The sequence below is a fragment of the Mastomys coucha genome, unplaced genomic scaffold, assembly GCF_008632895.1.
Source record: "Mastomys coucha isolate ucsf_1 unplaced genomic scaffold, UCSF_Mcou_1 pScaffold3, whole genome shotgun sequence".
NCBI classification, from domain to species: Eukaryota; Metazoa; Chordata; class Mammalia; order Rodentia; family Muridae; genus Mastomys; species Mastomys coucha.
In genome coordinates, this window is record NW_022196909.1 from 35190032 (window position 1) to 35212322 (window position 22291).

At 46.0% G+C, this 22291-nt stretch overlaps 1 protein-coding gene across 1 annotated transcript in view; it reads left to right on the forward strand.

Moving 5' to 3' along the window:
- Positions 1–11286, forward strand: part of Slc16a9 (solute carrier family 16 member 9) — a 41072-nt gene extending 29786 nt beyond the window's left edge. Inside the window, exons 4-5 of the mRNA XM_031348171.1 lie at positions 8167–9075; positions 9924–11286. Of these exons, the coding sequence (XP_031204031.1) occupies positions 8167–9075; positions 9924–10105 (1091 nt within the window). The 3' untranslated portion in view covers positions 10106–11286. The remainder of the gene's footprint in view (positions 1–8166; positions 9076–9923) is intronic.
- Positions 11287–22291: the final 11005 nt, after the last annotated feature.

Sequence of the window (22291 nt, forward strand, 5' to 3'; positions counted from 1 at the left end):
CTGCTGCCAAGATCTGTGAATGGCAAATCTGATTACTAGATTTCAGTGTCATGTATGTAGAAGCAGCTTCCAGGCCCGGGGTGTTGTCAACCATCTACGGGAAAGGGCTCGGGTGAAAAGCAGAGAATCCTGAAATCTCCTGCTCTGAGGAAGAAGGAAGGACAGAAGCAGGGTGGTGGTGGCGCTGCACGCCTTTCATCCCAGCACTTGGGAGGCAGAGGCAGGTGGATTTTTGAGTTCGAGGCCAGCCTGGTCTACAGAGTGAGTTCCAGGACAGCCAGGGCTATGCAGAGAAACCCTGTCTCGAACAAAACAAAACAAAACAAAACAAAACAAAACAAGGACAGGAAGGAAACAGAACAAATATCCATGCAGTCACTGTCTGAGAGCCTGGGGTCAGCCTTGCTACATTATGTAGAACTTACAACCTGCCTAAGGGCTTGATCTCTGACCAGGACTTACTGATTTATCTCCACATTCAAGCAACACACACTCTTATCTAACAGATGATCCCCGAAGCCATAAAATATACATTTTAAGCCAAGCTGGGATAGTTCAAAGCACCTCTTTCATTTCACACTTGTGTTTGGTGTGGAAGGTTTGTGACCACACACTGGAGCCAGTCTGGGCTATATGTAGAGGGAACCTGTCTCAAACAAACAAAGAAAAACATATATAAGATTTAAATATAATTTCTGGGCTCCTCTAGATGTTTTGAAATGTTACTTCACGTTTTAGATGAATTTTTTTTTTTTAAAAAAGACGTTAGGGTAATATTAATTTCTGTGGCCAATATTTTATCAGTCTAGTTAGGGCAGAGGTTCTCAACCTATGGGGTCATGACGTGACTCCTTTGGGGGTTCAATGCACTTTTTTTTAAAGGGGCCTTATATCAGATATACTGCATATCAGATATTTGCATTATGATTCATAACAGTACCAAAATTATAGTTATGAAGTGGCAATGAACATCATTTTATGGTTGCGGGAGTGGGGGTCACCATAACAGGAGGAACTGTATTAAAGGGTCACCACATTAGGAAGGTTGCCCACTGGTTTAGGGGATACACTGCTAACTTAGCAACAAGCTCAGTTTACCCAAGCTAGTTGTTGTTGGGGGTGGGGGGTTGAGGGTAGGAGGACCTGGGAGGTCTAGCTCAGCCAAGCTACCAGACTTAAACTGCTATCAGGTACTCAGATCTACAGAAATGCCTTATTCTTGAGGCTAGCCAGGGGCCACAAGGGGAACCACATTGGATACTGACCCAGCTTGTCTAAGGAAGTCCGGGTACTAGGTAGGAAGTGTGAGCTGTGATCCAGGAGGAGATGGGGCTGAAGGCTGAGCAGATGGTAGGATGCTAGAGCAGTGGGAATGTAGTTTAAAACGCCTGCTATTATCACCCAGGAATGTGGAGTAACTGTGGTCCAGAAACCTGAAAGATAAAAGTTGTGTGTGCAAACGTGCGTGCGTGCGTGCGTGCGTGCGTGCGTGCGTGCGTGTGTGTGTGTGTGTGTGTGTGTGTGTGTGTGTAGTTAAAAAGCAGTTATCACACACATCCTGGGGCCAGACTTCTTAAAGATCTATTTAATTGTATGTATGTCTGTGTGTGGGTTTGTGCATGTGAGTGCAGGTACCCAGAGATGCCAGTAGAGGGCGTCAGATCACCTGGAGCTGGAACAACTAAGACGATCTCCACAAATTTGACAATGCAAGAACAGGAAGTTATTTATTTCAAATTGAAAATGGATTTTTTTTTTTACAGTAGGGTTGCTCCTCCCTCAGCTCCTCCTAGAGTCCCCCCTACCTCACCACCAGCCATATCCACACATCCTTTCTCATTAGAAAACAAACAGGCATCCAAGAAAATAAATAAACAAATAATCATAAAATAAGATCAGAAAACAAAGAAACCTGAATATGACAACAAAAAATGAAGAGCCCAAGAAACACACATAGACGCGGAGACATACACATTAGTGTGCATAGAAATCACCTCAAAACAAAATCAGAAACCATCGTATATAAGCAGAGGTTTTGTAGGATAAGAAAAAAAGATAAAAATGCCCAGACAAAGTATTCTGAGACAAACAAAAATTAAAAACCAACAACAAAAAGGTCCTCCAAAACTAGCACCGAGTTTGTTTTGTGTTGGCCATCTGCTAGAGAAAACTAATTTTTCTTTTGCAAGTTGTTATCCATTGGAGCCAACTTCTGGGCTAGACTCGGTGGGGGCGTGGCTAGGGTGGGGGCGTGGCTTGTGTCCACTTCCTCTCTCCTTGCTGGAGGAAGTGTTTTTAGCTGCCCCCTGAAGCTAGACTTCTGTCATTCACTGGTTGGTGTTGGACCTGATACTTGTCTGCGATGGGCCTCCGTTTTCTAAACTGTAAAATGGGAATAGTAATATCAGGCATGGCCCTTTGTTTGGGGGACTGTCAAGGCACACACAGAAGGTAGGAGGACCAATGATTGTAACTGTCCTCAAAACATCGCAGTCCTGTTCAAATTCACTGATGCTAAAGTTATTGAAGATGTCCTGCCGTTGCGTGGCTCTCGCTTTGCCATCCGTGGAGAGGACAGGGCAGAGGGCCTGCACTTTAACAAAGCAAATCAAAAGGCAACAGGCGTGGGCAGTCGAGAATTGAAGGGGTTTTTTGGTTTCAACCTGTGGGAGGCCCATCGCAGATTTGAAAGTAAAGCCGGGCATGATTTTCCTTCATCTAAGGAGATCTCAGCAAAACAGAGAGTCACAGTTGAAGTTTTTCAAAAAGAGACCAGGAGCCAGTTTCTTGAAACATGACCAGCAGGTTGAGAAGGGTAAAATGTAAACGTATAAGCATGAGGCAAAGGTTTTAGCCTGATGTGGCTAAAATGATGTACACCATTCTAGTACTCAGCAGGCTGAGACAGGAGGAATTGGAGTTCAAGCCCCAGCTTTGGGTACATTGAGGGAGCCTGTATCAAAACAAACAGCCGCAAAACTGTAAAAAGATGGTGGGCTGCGATCCTCCTCAGTGGTGGACAGAGGTTAGGAAACTGGCCTCTGATCCAGTCTGTTTTGCTGTCTGATCTTGCGCATTGCATAAGCTCAGCTTTTCTATTTTGAGCCCTATTTTAATAAGTGAAGAAAACATTTCATGGTGTGTGTCTTAGTCAGGGTTTCTATTCCTGCACAAAACATCATGGCCAAGAATCAAGTTGGGGAGGAAAGGGTTTATTCAGCTCACACTTCCACACTGCTGTTTATCACCAAAGGAAGTCAGGACTGGAACTCAAGCAGGTCAGGAAGGAAGCAGGAGCTGATGCAGAGGCCATGGAGGGATGTTCCTTACTGGCTTGCTTCCCCTGGCTTGCTCAGCCTGCTCTCTTATAGAACCCAAGACTTCCAGCCCAGGGATGGCACCACCCACAAGGGCCCTACCCCCTAGATCACTAATTGAGAAAATGCCCCACAGCTGGATCTCATGGAGGCACTTCCCCAACTGAAAGTCCCTTCTCTGTGATAACTCCAGCCTGTGTCAAGTTGACACACAAAACCAGCCAGTACAGTGTGTAAACATTCGGGGAAACTGAGTATCCAAAAATAGCTGGTTTTCTGCTGTTTGGTGTCTCCGTGTTTCCCGGGAGGATTCTGTACTGAGGACAGACCTGCATGGATGACTCATGTCTTAAATATCTGTTCTCTGGCCTCTCACGGAAAAGCTGGAAGCAATTGGTATTGATGAGCTAATTAATGCACATGTGTGCCTCTTACTGTTCGAGGTTCCCTAAACACCAATTATTTTTTTCCTGTCTGTAGCCGCGTAAGATCTAGACTCCGATGAAAGTGTAATTAGCGTGTTCTCTCACTCTGCTCTCTTACGTCGGCTATTTTTCAATTAAGATGTTCTTGTAGACGATTAAAAATTAGAGCTTTGCATTTTCCAAAACTCCACGAGAAAACGCTGAGATCCGTTCCCATCGCCCCATAGAATTCCCGAGTCTTCTCTAAGTCATCGCCGTGTTCTCATGGGATACAGGCTGAAACACTGAATTTGGCCACACAGTGCATTGAGGCAGTTCAGTAGTATCCGCTGAAGTGACTTGCTATTTCAGGATATGGACAGATGGATTCTGCTGGTGAGCAATGGCAATTCTTCTTCAACTTGAGAGCAAAGCAGAAAGTGGAACTATTAACTTGTATTTCTTTATCCGTGTGTGTGTGTGTGTGTGTGTGTATGGTCATGTGTGTAATTGTATATGTGTATATACAGTAGTGTGTGTGATTGTGTGTGTGTTAGTGTGTGTGTGTATGTATGGTCCTGTATGATTGTGTGTGTATGTACAGTTGTGTGTGTGATTGTGTGTGCTAGTGTGTGTGCTAGTGTGTGTATTATTGTGTGTGTTTGTGTGTGTGTGTGTATACGGTCATGTATGTGATTGTGTGTGTGTACAGTCATGTGTGTGATTGTGTGTGTGTATAATAGTATGTGTTTGTGTGTGTATATATAAGGTTGTGTATGTGATTGTGTGTGCTAGTGTGTGCTAGTGTGTATATTATTGTGTGTGTTAGTGTGTGTGTGTATATATGGTCGTGTGTTATTGTGTGTGTGTATGATCGTGTGTGTTAGTGTGTGTGTATGTATAAGGTTATGTGTGCAATTGTGTGTTTGTTAGTATGTGTGTGTGTGTATGTACAGTCCTGTATGTGATTGTGTGTGTGTTTATTATGTGTATGTGTGGTCAGGTGTGTGATTGTGTGTATTAGTGTGTGTGTGTATATAAGGTCATGTGTGTGATTGTGCGTGTGTGTATAGTTCTGTGTGTGATTGTGTGTCTTAGTGTGTGTGTGTGTGTGTGTGTGTGTGTGTGTGTATGGTCATGTGTGTGATTGTGTTTGTCTTAATGTGTATGATTGTGTGTGTGTGTATGATTGTGTGTTTGTAGGAGCGGGCACTCATGGCATGCATCCACTTCGCGCATTCACGGGTAAGTGTGGACGGGTAAGTGTGGACACTTACTTGCCACACACAGCTCACACAGTGGTCTTAGGAAAACTTGCTGAAGATGGTCCCCTTCTACCATGTGAGGCACAGGGACTGAACTCAGATCCTCAGCTGCGCCGATCCATCTCTCTGCCCCCAAAACAGAACTTGAAAACATTGAGACTACATCTAAGGGGCTAGAGAGATGGCTCAGTGGTGAAGAACATGGCTATTTTTCTAGAGAACCCAGGTTCAGTGCCAAGCATCTACATGGCAGGGCAAAGCCATATGTAACAGCAGTACCCGAGGATCCAATGCCTTCTTCTTCGGCCTCTCCTGGAATCAGCCACGCATGCTGTGCACAGACAGGCATGTAAGAAAAACACTCATACACAATAAGTTTAAGCCTTAAAAAAAAAAATCACGTTTAGTGTTTAACGTGTGTGGCGTCTTATTACAATATGTATAGCGGGTTAGACAGAAGTCAGAAGCCGTTCCATGAAGCGGAATATTGGTCTTGAAGTTCCCCCATTCCACTTCTTTCCTTGTTTTCGGAATCATTTTCAGCTGCTGGAGCATGCACCACTTTTCAAAGATGGGGAGGGGATTGAATTTGTTTATTAATTATTTTTATTTTCTGGGTATGGGTGTTTTGCCTGCATGTTATGTCTTTACACCACATTCATGCAATGCCTGAGAGGACCACTAGGGGTGCTGAAATCCACCTGAAATTGCAGTTACAGATGGTTGAGAGCAGCCCTGTGGGTGCTGGGAATTGAACTTGGGTCCTCTGCAAGAGCCCCCAGCGCTCTAATTGCAGCATATATATCCCTTTGCTCCTTGTTATAATAGTTTTTGATAAGATGGGTTTTTACAGGATGTACATCTACTAAGATCATCTAATGCAGAATTTTAAAATTTAACTTGTTTACATTCTCCTGCTGTTTCATGACATTTCCTAGTGATATTTAAATTTTTTAAATACTCAATTTTAAAAAAAATTGAAATAAGAACCCAACAAGAACAGCATAAATTAAACATTGCAGTGTGCTTAGGGAGATCGATGGTGAAGAGGAGGCATTTTTGTCCCTGTGCCATGTATACTATAATTGGAATACTCCATCAAATCTCACTTCAGCCTTTTCTTATACTTCTATTAATGCATTAAAAATATAAATCACTTATTCTGACGAGTCTGCAATGAATTTGAGTGATCAAACCAATACAAACATCCTAAAATGAACTAACCTATAGCAGTCATCTTAAAGATGAAATGGCAAAAATTTGCTTTTACAAAGGCAATAGAAATGTAACATGGAGCTCACTGCAACATTCTACACTTAGTACAAAATGCAGTCAAGGAGCAGTTGCGAAGACGATGAGGACCAGCAAGACGGTTTTATTTACTGTAAAGTAGGTAAATGCACTTTACAGAGGTTAAGTCCTGAGACTCTCATAATAGGAGAGAACTAACTCCCAAAAGTCGGTCCTCTGACCTACACACACACACACACACACACACACAGACCAGGTACACATAAAGACAGACACAGACACACACTAACACTCACACAAAGACACACTAACACAAACACACACTCAAAGAGACAGACACAGACAGACACAGACACACATACACAAACCTACACACAGAGACAGAAACACATAGAAACAGACACAGACACACACATATGACACACACAGACAGACATAGACACAGACATACATAGAGACAGACACACACATACACATACACACACAAAGAGACAGACACATACAGAGACAGACAGACACACAAACATAGATACACACAAAAATACACATACACATAGAGACAAACACATACAGAGACAGACAGACAGACACACATATAGATACACACACAAAAATACAGATACACATAGAGACAGACACACACACTCACATACACAGACACAGTAACACACATATATACACACACAGAGAGACAGACACACATAGAGACAGACACAGAAACACACAAACACACACAAAGAAACAGACACAGACAGACAGACGTAGAGACAGACTGACACATATACACACACATACTCATAGTCAGACTCTGGAAACTGCACAGCCATATAAAAATCCACACTACGCGAACACATGTCATTTTAAAATTAAAAAATAAACTCCAGAGTTTCCTGGAGTCGGGCTGACTAAATAGAGTCCTGCTGTGTTGTTTACAACTTTTGAGATCTGTGGTAAATTTTTCAAGCTCTCTAGCCCTAACTCACTTCCTATGTGGATTGGGGATTATAGTAGGATGTCCTCAGTAGGACCACTAGAAATGATAAAGATCCTGTATCCAAGTACACACAGTGAGCTGGGGAGCTGACTCAGCAGGTAAAAGCATTAATGGCTTTCACAGAGGACCCAAGTTCAGTTGCCAGCACCAGCATCAGGCGGCTCAGAGCCACCTGTAATTCCAGTCCCCCACCCCTGGAATCCATTGTCCTCATTTGGCCTTTGCGGGCCCCACTCCACAGAGACACATACACACATCATTTAAAAAGAATGGTAAGTCCTGAGGTTGAAGATGCTCAGTGCTTACGAGCACTGGCTGTTCTTGCAGGGAACCCGACATTGGTTGCCAACACACACATACACACACATACACACACATACACACACACACCACACACCACACCCACATTCATGACGGCTAACAACTCTCTATAAACTCCAGTTCCAGGGGATCCAATACCTTCTTTTGGCCTCCTTACATACTGTATATGGGTGGCATACATATAACCATGTAAGAAAAAACACACAAACACATAAAATAAAAACGTAAAAAATCCTTTAAAAGATAAAATAAATCCTAAATGTAAACAGGGTCTTTGAACATTATGCTGAAGATGGATGTCCTGTCCGTTCTGATATGCTGTCATCTGAGTGTTCTTGTAGCATTGATACAAAGACCCCATGAATGCCATGTAAATAATAAGCATAATCGTAATGCTGCCAATGCGTGTTCTCCCAGGACTTGGGAGGCAGAGGCAGGCGGATCTCTGAGTTCGAGGCCAGCCTGGTCTACAGAGTGAGTTCCAGGACAGCCAGAGCTATACAGAGAAACCCTGTCTCGAAAAGTCAAAAAAAAAAAAAAAGAAAGAAAAAAAGAAAAAGTGTTTTAAGGTTATAAAAAGCGATCAAGACTGACCTGGCCTTGCTCTCTTGCAGGTTCCAGTGTGGGCCTGTTCATCTATGCCGCACTGCAGAGGATGTTGATTGAGTTCTACGGCCTGGATGGATGCCTGCTCATCGTGGGTGCTTTGGCTTTAAACATCCTAGCCTGTGGCAGCCTGATGAGGCCCTTGCAAACCTCCGACTGTCCTTTTCCCGAAAAGTCAGCTCCGGAGAATGTTCCAGACCGATACTCCCTCTACAACGAGAAAGAGAAGAACCAGGAAGAAATGAGGAACTTCCAAGACAAGGGCTATAGTAGCGAAGATAAATGCTTGCCCAAGGGTGACTGGGGACGGGAGACTTCCCTTCCTAAAAACCCCACCGTCGCTGCACACACCAAGGAGCCCGAGCCGTACAAAAAGAAGGTCGCGGAACAGACTACCTTTTGCAAGCAGTTTGCCAAGAGGAAATGGCAGTTATATAGGAACTACTGCGGAGAGACCGCGTCTCTCTTTAAAAACAAAGTCTTCTCTGCGCTTTTCCTCGCCATCTTGCTTTTTGACATCGGAGGGTTCCCACCGTCGCTGCTCATGGAGGACGTCGCGAGAAGTTACCACGTGAAGGAAGAGGATCTTACCATGCCTCTCATCTCCATTTTCGGCATCATGACAGCCGTGGGCAAGCTTCTTTTGGGCATCCTGGCTGACTTCAAGTGGATCAACACCTTGTATCTCTACGTAGCCACCCTGATCATGACCGGCCTGGCCTTGTGCGCAATCCCCTTTGCCAAGAGTTACGTGGCGCTGGCGATCCTTTCTGGGATCTTGGGGTTTCTTACTGGTAATTGGTCCATCTTCCCGTACGTGACCACGAAGACTGTAGGGATCGACAAATTAGCCCACGCCTACGGAATACTTATGTTCTTTGCTGGCCTTGGGAACAGCCTCGGGCCACCCATAGTTGGTAAGATGCTCATTCAAGTCAGCTCAGTTCTTCCTCTCGGTGACATTTCCAGATAGAGACGTCCTCAGCCATAGCAAAGATTCACTCGAAGTAAAATGGATTCTTTCACGGTAGTTTATTCAAGATGATTCTGATAGGGCTCGGGGTGTGTAGCCCTGTTGGTAGAGTGTGTGCCTAGCATGGAGGAAGCCCTTGGTTCATTCGCCAGCCCGGTCTACAACCAGGGGTGGTAGCTCACGCCTGTCGCCCTAGCACTTGGTAGGGTCTAAAGTGTGAAATTCAAGCTCACGTTTGGTATATGGTGAGCTTTAGGTCAGCCTGGGCTACATGAGTCCCTGACTCAGTATACACACACACACACACACACACACACAGATACACATATGTATGCACACGTGCACACACATGCATGCACGCACACATCCGCATGCACATGTGCACACACACGCATGTACACTCTCTCTCTCTCACACACACACACACACACACCTGCGATATAGTCGAATAAGCTGATCTACCTCCTCTGACTTTGTGCCCATTCCTCAGCTGGAAGGAACTAAAAATACCTGCCTCAAAAATTGAACAGACTTGCCGGGCAGTGGTGACATGTGCCTTTAATCCCAGCACTTGGGAGGCAGAGGCAGGCAGATTTCTGAGTTTGAGGCCAGCCTGGTCTACAGAGTGAGTTCCAGGACAGCCAGAACTATACAGAGAAACCCTGTCTTGAAAAAAAAAAAAAATTGAACAAACTCCTCTCTTAAAACACTGGTAGCCATGTTGGAAGCAGGTCAGGGAGCAGGCACCCAGCGTCTACGAAACTCACTTTGTTTTAATGACTCTCTCCTCAGGTTGGTTCTACGACTGGACCGAGACCTATGACATCGCCTTTTATTTCAGTGGCTTCTGCGTCCTGCTGGGGGGCTTCATCCTGTTGCTCGCCATCTTGCCCTGTTGGGATATGTGCAACAAAAGACTGCCTAAGACAGCAGCGCCAACCACCTTTTTCTACAAAGTTGCCTCTAATGTTTAGAGGGATATTAAGAGGCCTTATTTCCTCTATTTTTCTACTTTATACCATACGGCAATGTATGTATGTATGTATACAGCAATATATGGATGGATGGATATATGTATGTATGTATGAATATACGTATGTAACAAATTGTTAGGCAGGCGCTCTAGAGTCACGATCTTATAGCAAAAGTACTCTGGCTGACTCTGAAGAAGAGCACACGCTCTGTCTTGTGTGTGCCTTGTATAGCCTTGATCCTCCCTTGTCTTCCCCTCCCCCACCCATCGAGAAGCGGGACCGTTCCGTTCTGTTTCACGGTTGTTTGTTGTTCCTGAGTTCAGGATGTAAAACCATTGATTAGCCTCGCACCATCTTCTCTGGGTGAAGTTGAAAGTCTCTGCTTTCCCCGCGAGTTCTCCAAGGTGCTCAGTGGGACCCGCCTTAAACCGTGTGCTCCTCACGACTAGATTTGTGTGAAGGAGTAATGGCTGTCTCCTCGATGTCAGAGGCCTGCGAGTCCAGAGAAGACCCTGACCCGTTTTCCGGAAACAAAAGTGGCTGTAACACCACTGAGCCGTCGAAGACCTTAGACGAGATAGTTTTAAATCGCAGCTGTCTCACGTCCGTTTTCTCTTTTGTTGGGCTTGATGAAGTACTGTGGGGCAGTTTGGTGTCCGCCGCCTACGAACTTGCTCGATTCCTCCAGCAGCCCACCTGCATGGCCACTCCTGGGACCTTGCTCCCTGGTGTCGATCACCATCCACTCTGCCGATATCTCCTAAGACATACTGGTTTGCTGGTTTCTGGCTTGGAAGTACACCTTTGAACCATTCCATCCGGCCTTGCGTGTCTTCCAAATGAAACCCATGTGGTTTCTCTCGGGCTTCTCCACGACTGCATTTCGATTTGTGGACAGTGCTAAAAAAATGATGCTCTCGGTCCATACGATGTGGGAAAGGACAGGGCAAAGAGAAATTGCTACTCTCACCCAACCATGTTCTCACCCAAGAACAATGTCTGAGAATGAAAATAATGTTTAATAAATGGGCTTTTTTTTTTCCTCTATAGAAATGGATTTCAGCTATGGTAGGCCTGAAGATCCCCTATAGAAACTTAAGTGCTTGCTACAGTGCTTTTTGTTTTCCTTTATTTTTTGAGACAGAGTTTCTTCTGGTATACCTGTAGCTGTCCTGAACTTGCTTTATAGACCAGGCTGGCCTTGAACTCACATCCACTTGCCTCTGCTTCCCAAAAACTGGGATTAAAGGCAGGAGCAACTTTCCTGGCTAGTAATATGTTTTTCTTGAATGAAAGGAAAAAAAAAAAAGATAAACCATGAAGTCGGGTTTTATAAAACAAACAACCAAGGGTTCTTGAAATAAGGGCTCCCTTTCTGTTGTGCCAAAATTGTCCTTTTGTGTTTTTTTTTTTTTAAATATGTGAAATGATTTTGTACAACTACATCACCTTCCTTTTTCAGGCACCTGAAGCACTTTATTACACATCCCAGATAGCACCTTCCGGAGGTCAATAACCAACTGTGTCCTGTGTCATCAAGCACAGAGATTCCATAGCATAGTCCGTCCTGAGGGAATGCAATAATGAGGCTCAAAGTACACGAGACTTGTGCTCTACACTCGAACTTCTGGAAAGTTCTTCGTACCTCATTCTTCAGCCTATCAAAGTTAGTAACTAAAACCTAAATCCAGCTCCAGGGGATCCGACACCCTCTTCTGTCTCCCACAGGCATCTGTGTATTGGTGGCATATATATGTATATACATATATCTCCACACACATAAATAAAAATAAAAGATATCTTTAAAATTTAGAGGTATGATTTTTTTAAATCAAATAAATAAATAAAACCAAACCTTGTACTCATTTGCATTCAAAGTCTTGTTTTAGTCAATACTGTGTTCAGGGTTCCCAGTGACTTGAGAGGTTTGATTTTGCTGACATGTCTGCAGTCGTCAATGTTGACAATCGTCTGAGGTGTCCTTTCTCATCGATCTTACCCGTGCATGCCCCAGCCCTTGTCTAGGGAATGGGTTTTAAGTTATGATGAAATATTTTGGCTTGTGTTTTTCTCAACTTACTGTTTTTCTTCTCCAATACAGTGACACTCGAGATGAATTATTGCATATAGTTTAGGTTTAGATTGGACCAAAGCAGATTCAAAAGTCAATGTACCGAGCTATGTTGACCCCTGGGTTGGCAGAGCTAGTGTGTCAGAACTGCAGGAGCCTGGCTCTGAGGAAGAGGGAGTCTCACAAATGACTTTACCAACCATACAGAACTTTTCCTTTTGAGTCGAGGGTCTTGCTCTTATTGCTCAGGCTGGTCTGTGCTCCAAGGCTGGTCTCTGTAATAGTTGGGGTGATTGGTGTGCAAGTACCACTATGTCCAGCTTCATCCTTTGGAGAATGCTCGAAGCATTCCAAGCTTCTACCGTCTCTCTCTCTCAACGCTGTGGTGTGGCAACCACGATTCTTGATTTTAGAATACAAAATGTAGCTGTCCCGATATGATCACTCTCATATAAAAGCATAGGAAAGTAATTTCCAAGAGCAAAAAATACTAAACCAAACCAAACCAAACAAACAAACAAACAAAAAAACAACCCGAGATCTCTCTTTGAAGATGACCAAAACTGTCCCTCCCCCCCATTTTTCTTCTTTTTATTTTTTGAGACAGGATTTCTCTGTGTAGCCCTGGCTGTCCTGGAACTCACTCTGTAGACCAGGCTGGCCTCGAACTCAGAAATCCGCCTGCCTCTGCCTTCCAAGTGCTGGGATTAAAGGTGTGTGCCACCACGTCTAGATAAAGCTGTCACTTTGATTCCTAAGGCGGATGGGAAAAAAGGTGTCTAGCCAAGAGAGTTTCTGCCAAATCAACCATCTCTGCAGAGAAGTTATATAAATAGGAACACCAGGCAAGAATGAGCATTAAAAATGAACTTAATACGTTCACACCGACCGGATGCAGGTCTTCTGTAGCTGGAGAGAGATTCCTGGATGCTGGGAATGCCCAGAGCTGAGAGCGGGAAGGGTGTGGACCCGGGGAATTTGTCTGCAATGCCTCTCCTAGTAGTGTTTTGCAAGTTTCCCCCTTCCTTTCTCTGAGGAGCCAGGTGCTGACCTAGTTCTCTCCAGGGAGTCCTGTTATCAGGAGGGAAGAGTCAGCCTCCAGAGTTTAAAGTAGGGGAGAGGAACAATCCCTAAGAAGCAACGCTATGAGGTCATGGCCCAGTGTGAGTGTGTGTGTGTGTGTGTAAGATCTGTCGCCTCGGAGAGTCTTAGCTGCTACCAGTCAGCACAGGATTATCCTTAGACTGGAGTCTCCGAGAACGAAGGAGAGATCCATTTTGAAGGAGAGAATGCCTCCCTTAGGAGCCGCGCGCTGCGTGCCTGAAACATGCAGTTAACATCCGCAGTGCATGTCCTCGGATTTAACGACCGTCTTGGTGTCTTTTGTCATCTAGTCCTCGGGTCTGAAGGATGCCAGCTCTGAGATCCCTCTCTGAGGCAGGCAGCCAATGAAAGGAACCAGAGGTCCGTGAACACGAGATGACTTTTGGGGGTACCGCCTACATCCTCACCGTCCACGACCAGACGGCGCAGGCTCAGTCTAGCTCCGCCTCTCTGAGTGACCACGAGCGCATTATTGGCGTCTCCAGAAGCTGCTTCCTACTTTTATAAATGACACCGTAGGGCAATCCTGAGACACACGGAGGTGACTGGCAAGCTCTAGATGCCGGTTAAGAGCTCACTATGGGCCGGGCGGTGGTGGTGTACGCCTTTAATTCCAGCACTCGGGAGGCAGAGGCAGGTGGATTTCTGAGTTCGAGGCCAGCCTGATCTACAGAGTGAGTTCCAGGACAGCCAGGGCTAACAGAGAAACCCTGTCTCGAAAAACAAAACAAAACAAAACAAAACAAAACAAAACAAAAAAAAGACGCGCTATGTATATTTTCTCTTGTCTCTATTCTCAAGAGTGTGGCTTCCCCTGTGGGAGGCAGCCAGGGTCCCTGGCCGCTCTTGGGTAATGTTTACGCTGCAGTTTCACTGGGAAAAGGGTAAGGAGCCTTCTATTGTCTCCTGTTTGTAGAACTACCTTAGCTCTCGCCCTCCCCCAAGCATGCTCTGGTCAAAATCCTCCATAGAGCAGGTTTTCCTGGCTTTGCCATTCAGGAACTCTGACCCGCATCAAAGCAAAGAAAACCAAACCAAAGGCTGTTCCTCCCAGAATCGAACTGGATCCACTGTGTAAGCTGAATCGCTACGGGAGCGTGGACTTCTATTTATTTTTCTTCGAAAGCCTTCATGCCAGCTGCCCGGAAGGTGGGCCAGGAACTGGGCAGAGAGCAAAAAAAAAAAAAAAAAAAAAAAAAACGATCTGATGTGTTTACACAGAGCTAATCACCCTTCACCTCTTGTTCCTACTGTTGGCATTCCTTCTAAGCTCCGCCCATCAGTTACCTGGCAACAGCCAGGTAGGCCTGTGAACCATCACAGTAAAAAGGGTTGCTTGGCTTCCTCTTTCTCCACGTGTTCTTGGCCAGTCGCTCTTTCTCCCTCCTCCCCTCCTCCTCTTTTTCCTCCTCCTCCTCTTCTTCCTCCTCTTCCTCCTCCTCCTCCTCCTCTCCTCCTCCTCCTCCTCTTCCTCCTCCTCCTCCCACCTCACCATACCACATGCACCTCTACAAAACATACCCTTTCTTTTTATGAAACACAACACCTACATACACACACCCATGCCCGCATGCACATGACCCACTCCTTTCCTGGACGCCTTTGTGATTTACTGTTGAGGGAGTGAATGCAGCTCTGGGCCAGTGCTTCTGGGATTCATTTATCTCTCAGCAGCCTGAGTATGCTTCCTACCACATACATTGGTTGTCAGACTCATTTATCTTACGCTTCCTCCTTTTAAGAAGAAAGAATGGGGGCTGGAGAGATGGCTGAGCGGTTAGGAGCACGTGTTCCCCTTGAAGGGGCTGTGGATTCGGTTCCTATCCACAACTGCCTATCAGTTCCTGGGGATCCAATACCCTTTTCTGGTCTCTGCCATCATCTGCACCAACCTGGGGCTCATTAACTCACACCTACACACCTCCAAACATACACATAAGACATTTAAAAATAAGTAAACCTGAGAAACATAATAGCAAAAAATCTTTAAAAAACACTTTATTATTATTATTTTTCTTTTCTAAGCGCTATTCTGGAAGCTTTACTTAGGCGATCTCTTTCAATAAAAGATAACCTTGGTACTCTATAGTCAGAAGTATAGGTTTCTCTTCCTGTGGATTGTTCCTGATAGAATGAGAGAAGTTATTCCCAAGGCTGGGCTCAGAAAAATCCTGAAGCTCTTCAGCTTCAATGGGACACTGTTCATAGGTGACTCTAGGACCCCAGCAATAAAGGAGAAAGGTGCTCAAATTTCCCGTGCGCAAGCTGGGTTTGATGGGTTGTCTCTCGACAGGAGACCTCACTAAAGATAGGAATCCAGTAACCTCGGGTTCTTTCCCTAGTTCCCGATAAGACAAGATATTTTAGGCTCATTTGTGTGTTTTTTGGGACAGTCCTGGAGTAAACCATTCCTCCAGGAATCTCCTGGGCCGTGGTTTTTGGACCATTAGATACTAAAGATACTCACTGGTAATCAGGTGGGAGATGCTTCTGTAGTAAGTACTTTTTGGTTTTTTTGTTTGTTTGTTTGGTTTGGGTTTTTGGTTTTTCGAGACAGGGTTTCTCTGTATAGCCCTGGCTGTCCTGGAACTCACTCTGTAGACCAGGCTGGCCTCAAACTCAGAAATCTGCCCGCCTCTGCCTCCCAAGTGCTGGGATTAAAGGCGTGCGCCACCACAGAACTTTCTGGTTGTTTCTAGTTGAAATATTTGATATACTTGATCTTACACTGAAGCTCTTCTGTGCCTATATTTGTTTGTCCCACTGTGTATTGTAACATTTGAAAAGTAATGTTACCACTCTTTCTGGTGGCAGGATTGCAGAGCACTTCTTTGTAGCACATTTGTCCCTAGCACGACCTGACCAGGTTTGGTTTGCCTCCGTGAAAATAGGCTCTGAGTGACAACGCCACCCACTTCCTGCCACTTATTATTTGTATGTTGTGGTTTCCTTATAGGACATTTCTTCTATTACAGTTGAGCACAGAACACCTATTTTCTTGTATATAGTTAGGGATAATTGAATTGACCCCTGTGTGTTTGGGTGTGAATGCATACATACACGTTATGTAGATGCCATGAAACAATATTAGAAATTAGGTCTCTTCTTCCACTGTGGGCCCTGGGGATTGAACTCAGGTTGCCGGGTTTGCGTGGCAACAGCTTTTACTTAGTGATGCCTTTGAGGTTTTCTGTTTGTTTGTTTTAATTTTTGGTTTTTGTAAAAAATCTAAGCAGGTAGGTGGTGGCGCATGCCTTTAATCCCAGCATTTGGGAGGCAGAGGCACTTAGATTTCTGAGTTCGAGACCAGCCTGGTCTACAAAGTGAGTTCCAGAACAGCCAGGGCCATACAGAGAAACCCTGCCTCGAAACAAAACAAAACAAGACAAAATCTATCTATCTGTCTCTCTTTCTATCTATAGCTATTTATCTATGTATCTATCTATGATCTATCTATCTATCTATCTATCTATCTATCTATCTATCTGTCTATCTTCCTATCTACAGCCTGTGTCTATGTGTCTGTGGACCCTGTGCCTGCCTGGTGCCTACAGAAGTCAAAAGAAGCTGTCAAATCCCCTGGGACTACATACAGTTAAAAATGGTTAAAGGTGACTAGGACAGGGGTGATCTAATTCCCTATCCGTTGCTGGGACAAACATCGCCATCAAAGCAACTTGGGAAAGAAAGGGTTAACTTGGTTTATATTTTCAGGTCACCATCTGTCACCAAAGGAAGTCATGGCGAGCTCTTGCAGGACACCGGAGGAAAGCTGCTTGCTGGTCACTCATTGGCTGGATTGCAGGCCCATGCTCAGTTATTGCCTTCTTATACAGCCCCGACCTAGGCAATCGTGCTGCCCAGGGTGGGCTGGCCTTCTTATATCCATCACCAATAAAGACTATCTCTCTCAGAAATGGCCACTGGCCAGTTTGATCTTGGCAGTTCCCTCCTCCCGAGTGAGGTGGCGCTGTTGGAGATAAAATCTAACCGGCACACCTGCCTCCTGGAAAGCACCCCGGGGTTACCCCATAATCCTTTGTATTTCCTGCCATCCATTTTCCTTGGGTGGTGCTGTGATTTGGTAATCCTAAATGCAGCCATTCTCCTGTAGAAGAGATGCGTTTGGGGCTCCCCCTCGATCACGAGGTAAAGTGGAGAAGGCGCTGCCTCCATTCCTCCCTGTGGCACCAGCCCACCAGTCCTCTTCCATGCTGGTGCTTAGAAATTACTTAAAGTGGGGGTAAAGTGGCGGGCAGAGGGGCCCACAGGCCCGGTAGGTCAACAGGGTGACCAAGAGGACAGCAATGCACTGAGGGAGGTAAACGGCACCCCACCGGGTGACGGTTAGCAAGGGGGGAGCCTGGGGCTCCCTTCTACAGCGCTTACTAGGCATCAGTGGGGTCACTGCTAATCCATGGTCATCTGACCCATTTCCCTCCCCAGTCATGGTCAGGAGCAGGCTCCAACTTTGGCTTCTGGTTACCAGGTACCGCCGTACAGTCTCCAGTGGCAGGACCTTTATCTGCTGAGATATATTGAGATTTAAATACGGGGCAAAAATTCCCGATGTTGACCACCCCTGGTACCCACCACTGGGGTTGGCCTTGGGTAGTGTAGACAGATAGTTATAGACAGATAGTTATAAACTGGTTCCCAGAAAAGACTGACTGGTTGGGGGTCCCTGGCCTTTTTATCCTATGGAAGATTCCTTCTGGGCATGGAGTCAAATGGGCAAGGGATTACAAGTTGGACTTGTTTGGAGGACTGTGTCAAGGGGGGCATCGAATAACAAATATCCCCATAGATTCTCCAGCTCTGTCTGGTCCAGGAAGCACTTTCTCTTTTTTCTTTTTCTTCTTTTTTTTAAAGATTTTATTTTGTATGTATGAGTACACTGTAGCTGTATAGATGGCCGTGAGCTATCATGTGTGTGGCTGCTGTTGATCTCAGGACTTCTGCCTGCCCCGCTCACTCTGGCGTAATTTACTGCAGCTGTCCTCAGACACCCCAGAAGAGGGCGTCCGATCTCATTACGGGTGGTTGTGAGCCACCATGTGGTTGCTGGGATCCGAACTCAGGACCTTTGGAAGAGCAGTCAATGCTCTTATCTGCTGAGCCATCTCGCCAGCCCCAGGAAGCACATTCTTATCCATTCTCTCACTTGGTCTCCATAGCAACCCGGGACCGAGGCTACCACCCTTCTTCCCAGGAGGAAACACAGAAGGAAACTACAGATACCTGTGGCTAAAGGACTGCCTTCTAGTCTCCTGTCAGATCTGAGGCTGGTGCAGCCCAGTTGCCCTTAGCTCCACTGGGCAGTGACTGAGACGCCTTTCTCGGAACAGGAAGGGAAAAGGTGTTTGGCTCTCTAGGGTTGTCAACAGTCTGGGGCAGCTTCATCCCGCCCATTAGGTCTGAGTTTCTCTCTCTCTCTCTCTCTCTCTCTCTCTCTCTCTCTCTCTCTCTCTCTCTCTCTTCCCTTTTGATCTCTTCTGATTGTTTTCCACAGGCAATACCTCGGATTTGCCTAAGAATTAACCGTAACTCTTACCGGATGACACTGGATCCAGAATCAAATGTGGCTCCCTTTAAAATCAAGAGATCAAAGCGTTAGATGAAATGACACAGTACATCCTAACAGATACAGTTTCAGTTTGTACTCGTTTGTAGGTGTGAATGAAAATTCTTGGAAAGAAGCTGCCGGGCAGTGGTGGCGCACGCCTTTAATCCCAGCACTTGGGAGGCAGAGGCAGGCGAATTTCTGAGTTCGAGGCCAGCCTGGTCTACAGAGTGAGTTCCAGGACAGCCAGGGCTACACAGAGAAACCCTGTCTCGAAAAAAACCAAAAGAAGAAGAAGAAGGAAGAAGAAGAAGCAGCTATGTTTGGCTGTGAGCAAACCAAACCAAACTAAACCCCAAACCCCCAAGACCTCCTGGGAGGAGCTTCTGCATCAGCAGAGGGACTGATGGACCAATCAGAATCTCAAGAGTGTGTGTAGAAACTGGGGTTTTATAGGCTCAGGGGCTATTTTATCTTGGGTTACTTTTAGCCTTCTGGGACAGCCATTCCTTGCCCCATTCTGTGTCTGAATTAACCCCTCACGATAATAAATAAAAACCTCTTAGAAGCTGGGCAGCAGCGGCAACACAAACCTTTATCCCCAGAACTCCGAAGGCAGAGGTAGGTGGATCTCTGTGAGTTCAGGGCTAACCTAGTTTACAGAGTGAGTTCCAGGACAGCCAAGGCTACGAAACAGAGCTGCGCGGTGGTGGCGCACGCCTTTAATCCCAGCACTTGGGAGGCAGAGGCAGGTGGATTTCTGAGTTCGAGCCCAGCCTGGTCTACAGAGTGAGTTCCAGGACAGCCAGGGCTACACAGAAAAACCCTGTCACAAAAAACCAAAAGAAAAAAAAAACAAAAAACAAAAAAACAAAAAATAGACAGACAGACAAAACTTCAAAAAAACCTCTTAGAAGCTTTTAACTTAGCAGAATACCAGTTTCCAATAACCCAACTGAGGGGAAACAGGAGAAATTGGGATGTGTTGAATTCATACTATGACAGATTAAGGGAAGTGTGTGTGGAGAGAGAGAGAGAGAGAGAGAGAGAGAGAGAGAGAGAGAGAGAGAGAGAGAGAGAGGTGTATATGAGAGTGCCTGTGAGTATGTATGTGTGAGTCAGGATCCTTGTAGAAGCAGAATTCACCCCTGAGCAGGTAACTATACCATCAGTGACTATGACGCCAGAGACTATGACGTCAGAGACTATGACGTCAAGGGTGGACTGTAAATACAGGGTGGGCGGGGGCGGGTTCCCCACGCGGACACCAGCAGCCAACACGAAGCCATTACACCTGCAGGCCTGCTCTGCTGTGGTCTTTTCAGTGCCTGGGAATACCGACTGGGCCCTCCCTTGCACTGTGAATTGCCTTGGGTTACCTCGGGGCCAGCCCTTTCAGGCTCAGACCCTTCGTCTAAGTTGGGACCATTCAGGGACCCTGAAGTACCAGCAGGGGGGACCTCCCCGAATTTCTCCTCAGCTCAGCTTCTCCTGAGCAGGCTGCCTTTCTGCTCTCCTTATAGTCCAGTCTGCCAGAAATCTGCGTACAAGCTCCTCTTGTCTCACCTTGCTTCCTAGAAATCTAAGGGGAGGCTTACCTAGGGTGCGGGAGCCAAGGGCCTGAAGGTGTAGGCGCCTGGAGGAAGAGGGTGCACACGGAGCTTAGCTGGGAAAGTATCCAGCTCCCACAAGGAACTCAGGGGCCAACAAGTGAAAAAAAAAATCCCAAGTCACCAAATCTCTCTTCCCTCTCCTGTCCCTTCCCCGTGTCTGTCCCTTAAAAGAAGGCAGCATGCTGGGCGGTGGTGGCGCACGCCTTTAATCCCAGCACTTGGGAGGTAGAGGCAGGCGGATTTCTGAGTTCGAGGCCAGCCTGGTCTACAGAGTGAGTTCCAGGACAGCTAGGGAAACACAGAGAAACCCTGTCTCGAAAAACAAAAAAAAAAAAAGAAGGCGGCAACATGGCATTCTGGGTAATGATGTATTCAGGGACGATTTCTAGGAGGAAAACCAAAACCAAACCAAAACACACACACACACACACACACACACACACACAAAATCTGGCATGAATGAAGGGGAGGGGCAAACGATGAAGTGGCTCAGTGTTTCCTGTTGACAGAAACAGGAAGGAGACAGAAATACAGACAAGTGCATATTGTTTGTACAGGAGCAACCATCTTCAGGAATTCAGCTGGGTCTGCTGGGAAAAGATCATCACAGCTGGGCTTGTTGACTTTTTCTCAGAGAAGGAGAGGGTGGGGAAGGTCGTGGAGGAGGTCGTGGGGGAGGTCGTGGGAGCTTCGCTGTAGAAGTCGGCCTTGCCTCTCAGCCCGCTGTCTCCAGCTCTGCCCTAATTACACACGTCTCGGGAGGAGGTGTGGAGAACAGAAGTCAAGGATGAGAGGAGAGGATCTACCTATGGAGCCAGAGGGACGCCAACAGCCCCGCTGGGTACAGGCTTTCCCGGATGGCTATTTCAAGATTATCTATGCTCTCGTCTGTAATACCTCACTCACTGCTCTGTGTGGTGTTTTGAAAGAATGGCCCCCATAGGCTCATGGAGAGTGGTGCTATTAGGTCTTGTTGGAGGAAGTGTGTGTGTGTGTGTGTGTGTGTGTGTGTGTACACGCGAAGGGCTTTGAGATCTCAGATGCTCAAGCCAGGCCCAGTTTAGCTCTCTTCCTGCCACCTGTCGATCCGGATGTAAGGACTCTCAGCCTCTTCTCCAGCACCATGTCTGCCTGCAAGCCGCCATGCTTCCTCCCACGACAGCAATGGACTGAACCTCTGAAACTGTAAGCCAGCCTCAATGAAAATGTTTTCCTTTATAAGAGTTGCCCTTGGTCAGGGTGTCTCCTCGCAACTATAAAAACCCTAAGAAAGACACCCTGTAAGTACAATAAACTCATCGTTTCTCCCTGGGGAACTTGCGATGAAGTTGTACTTCAGCTTGTCATCAGGACCTTAGGAGAAGGGGTAGATGCTGTTTATGTCTCTTCCAGGGATCGTAGCAATACATATACATACTTATGTGTTTTGGTTTGGGGGATGATATAGAAGAAAAGCAAAGGAATGGTCATTTCTTGTAGGAGAAATCTTGCCGTCCATTTTCTTCTGACCATTTGAATCTTTCTTTCTTTCTCTTTCTTTCTTTCTTTCTTTTTTTCGAGACAGGGTTTCTCTGTGTATTCCTGGCTGTCCTGGAACTCATTCTATAGACCAGGCTGGCCTCGAACTTAGAAATCCACCTGTCTCTGCCTCCCAAGTGCTGAGATTAAAGGCTTGAATATTTCTTTTAAAAGATTTCTTTATTTTATGTATGTGAGCACACTCTGGCTGTCCTCAGACACACCAAAAGAGGGCATCGGATCCCATCCCAGATGGTTGTGAGCCACCATGTGGTTGCTGGGAATTGAACTCAGGACCTCTGGAAGAACAGTCAGTG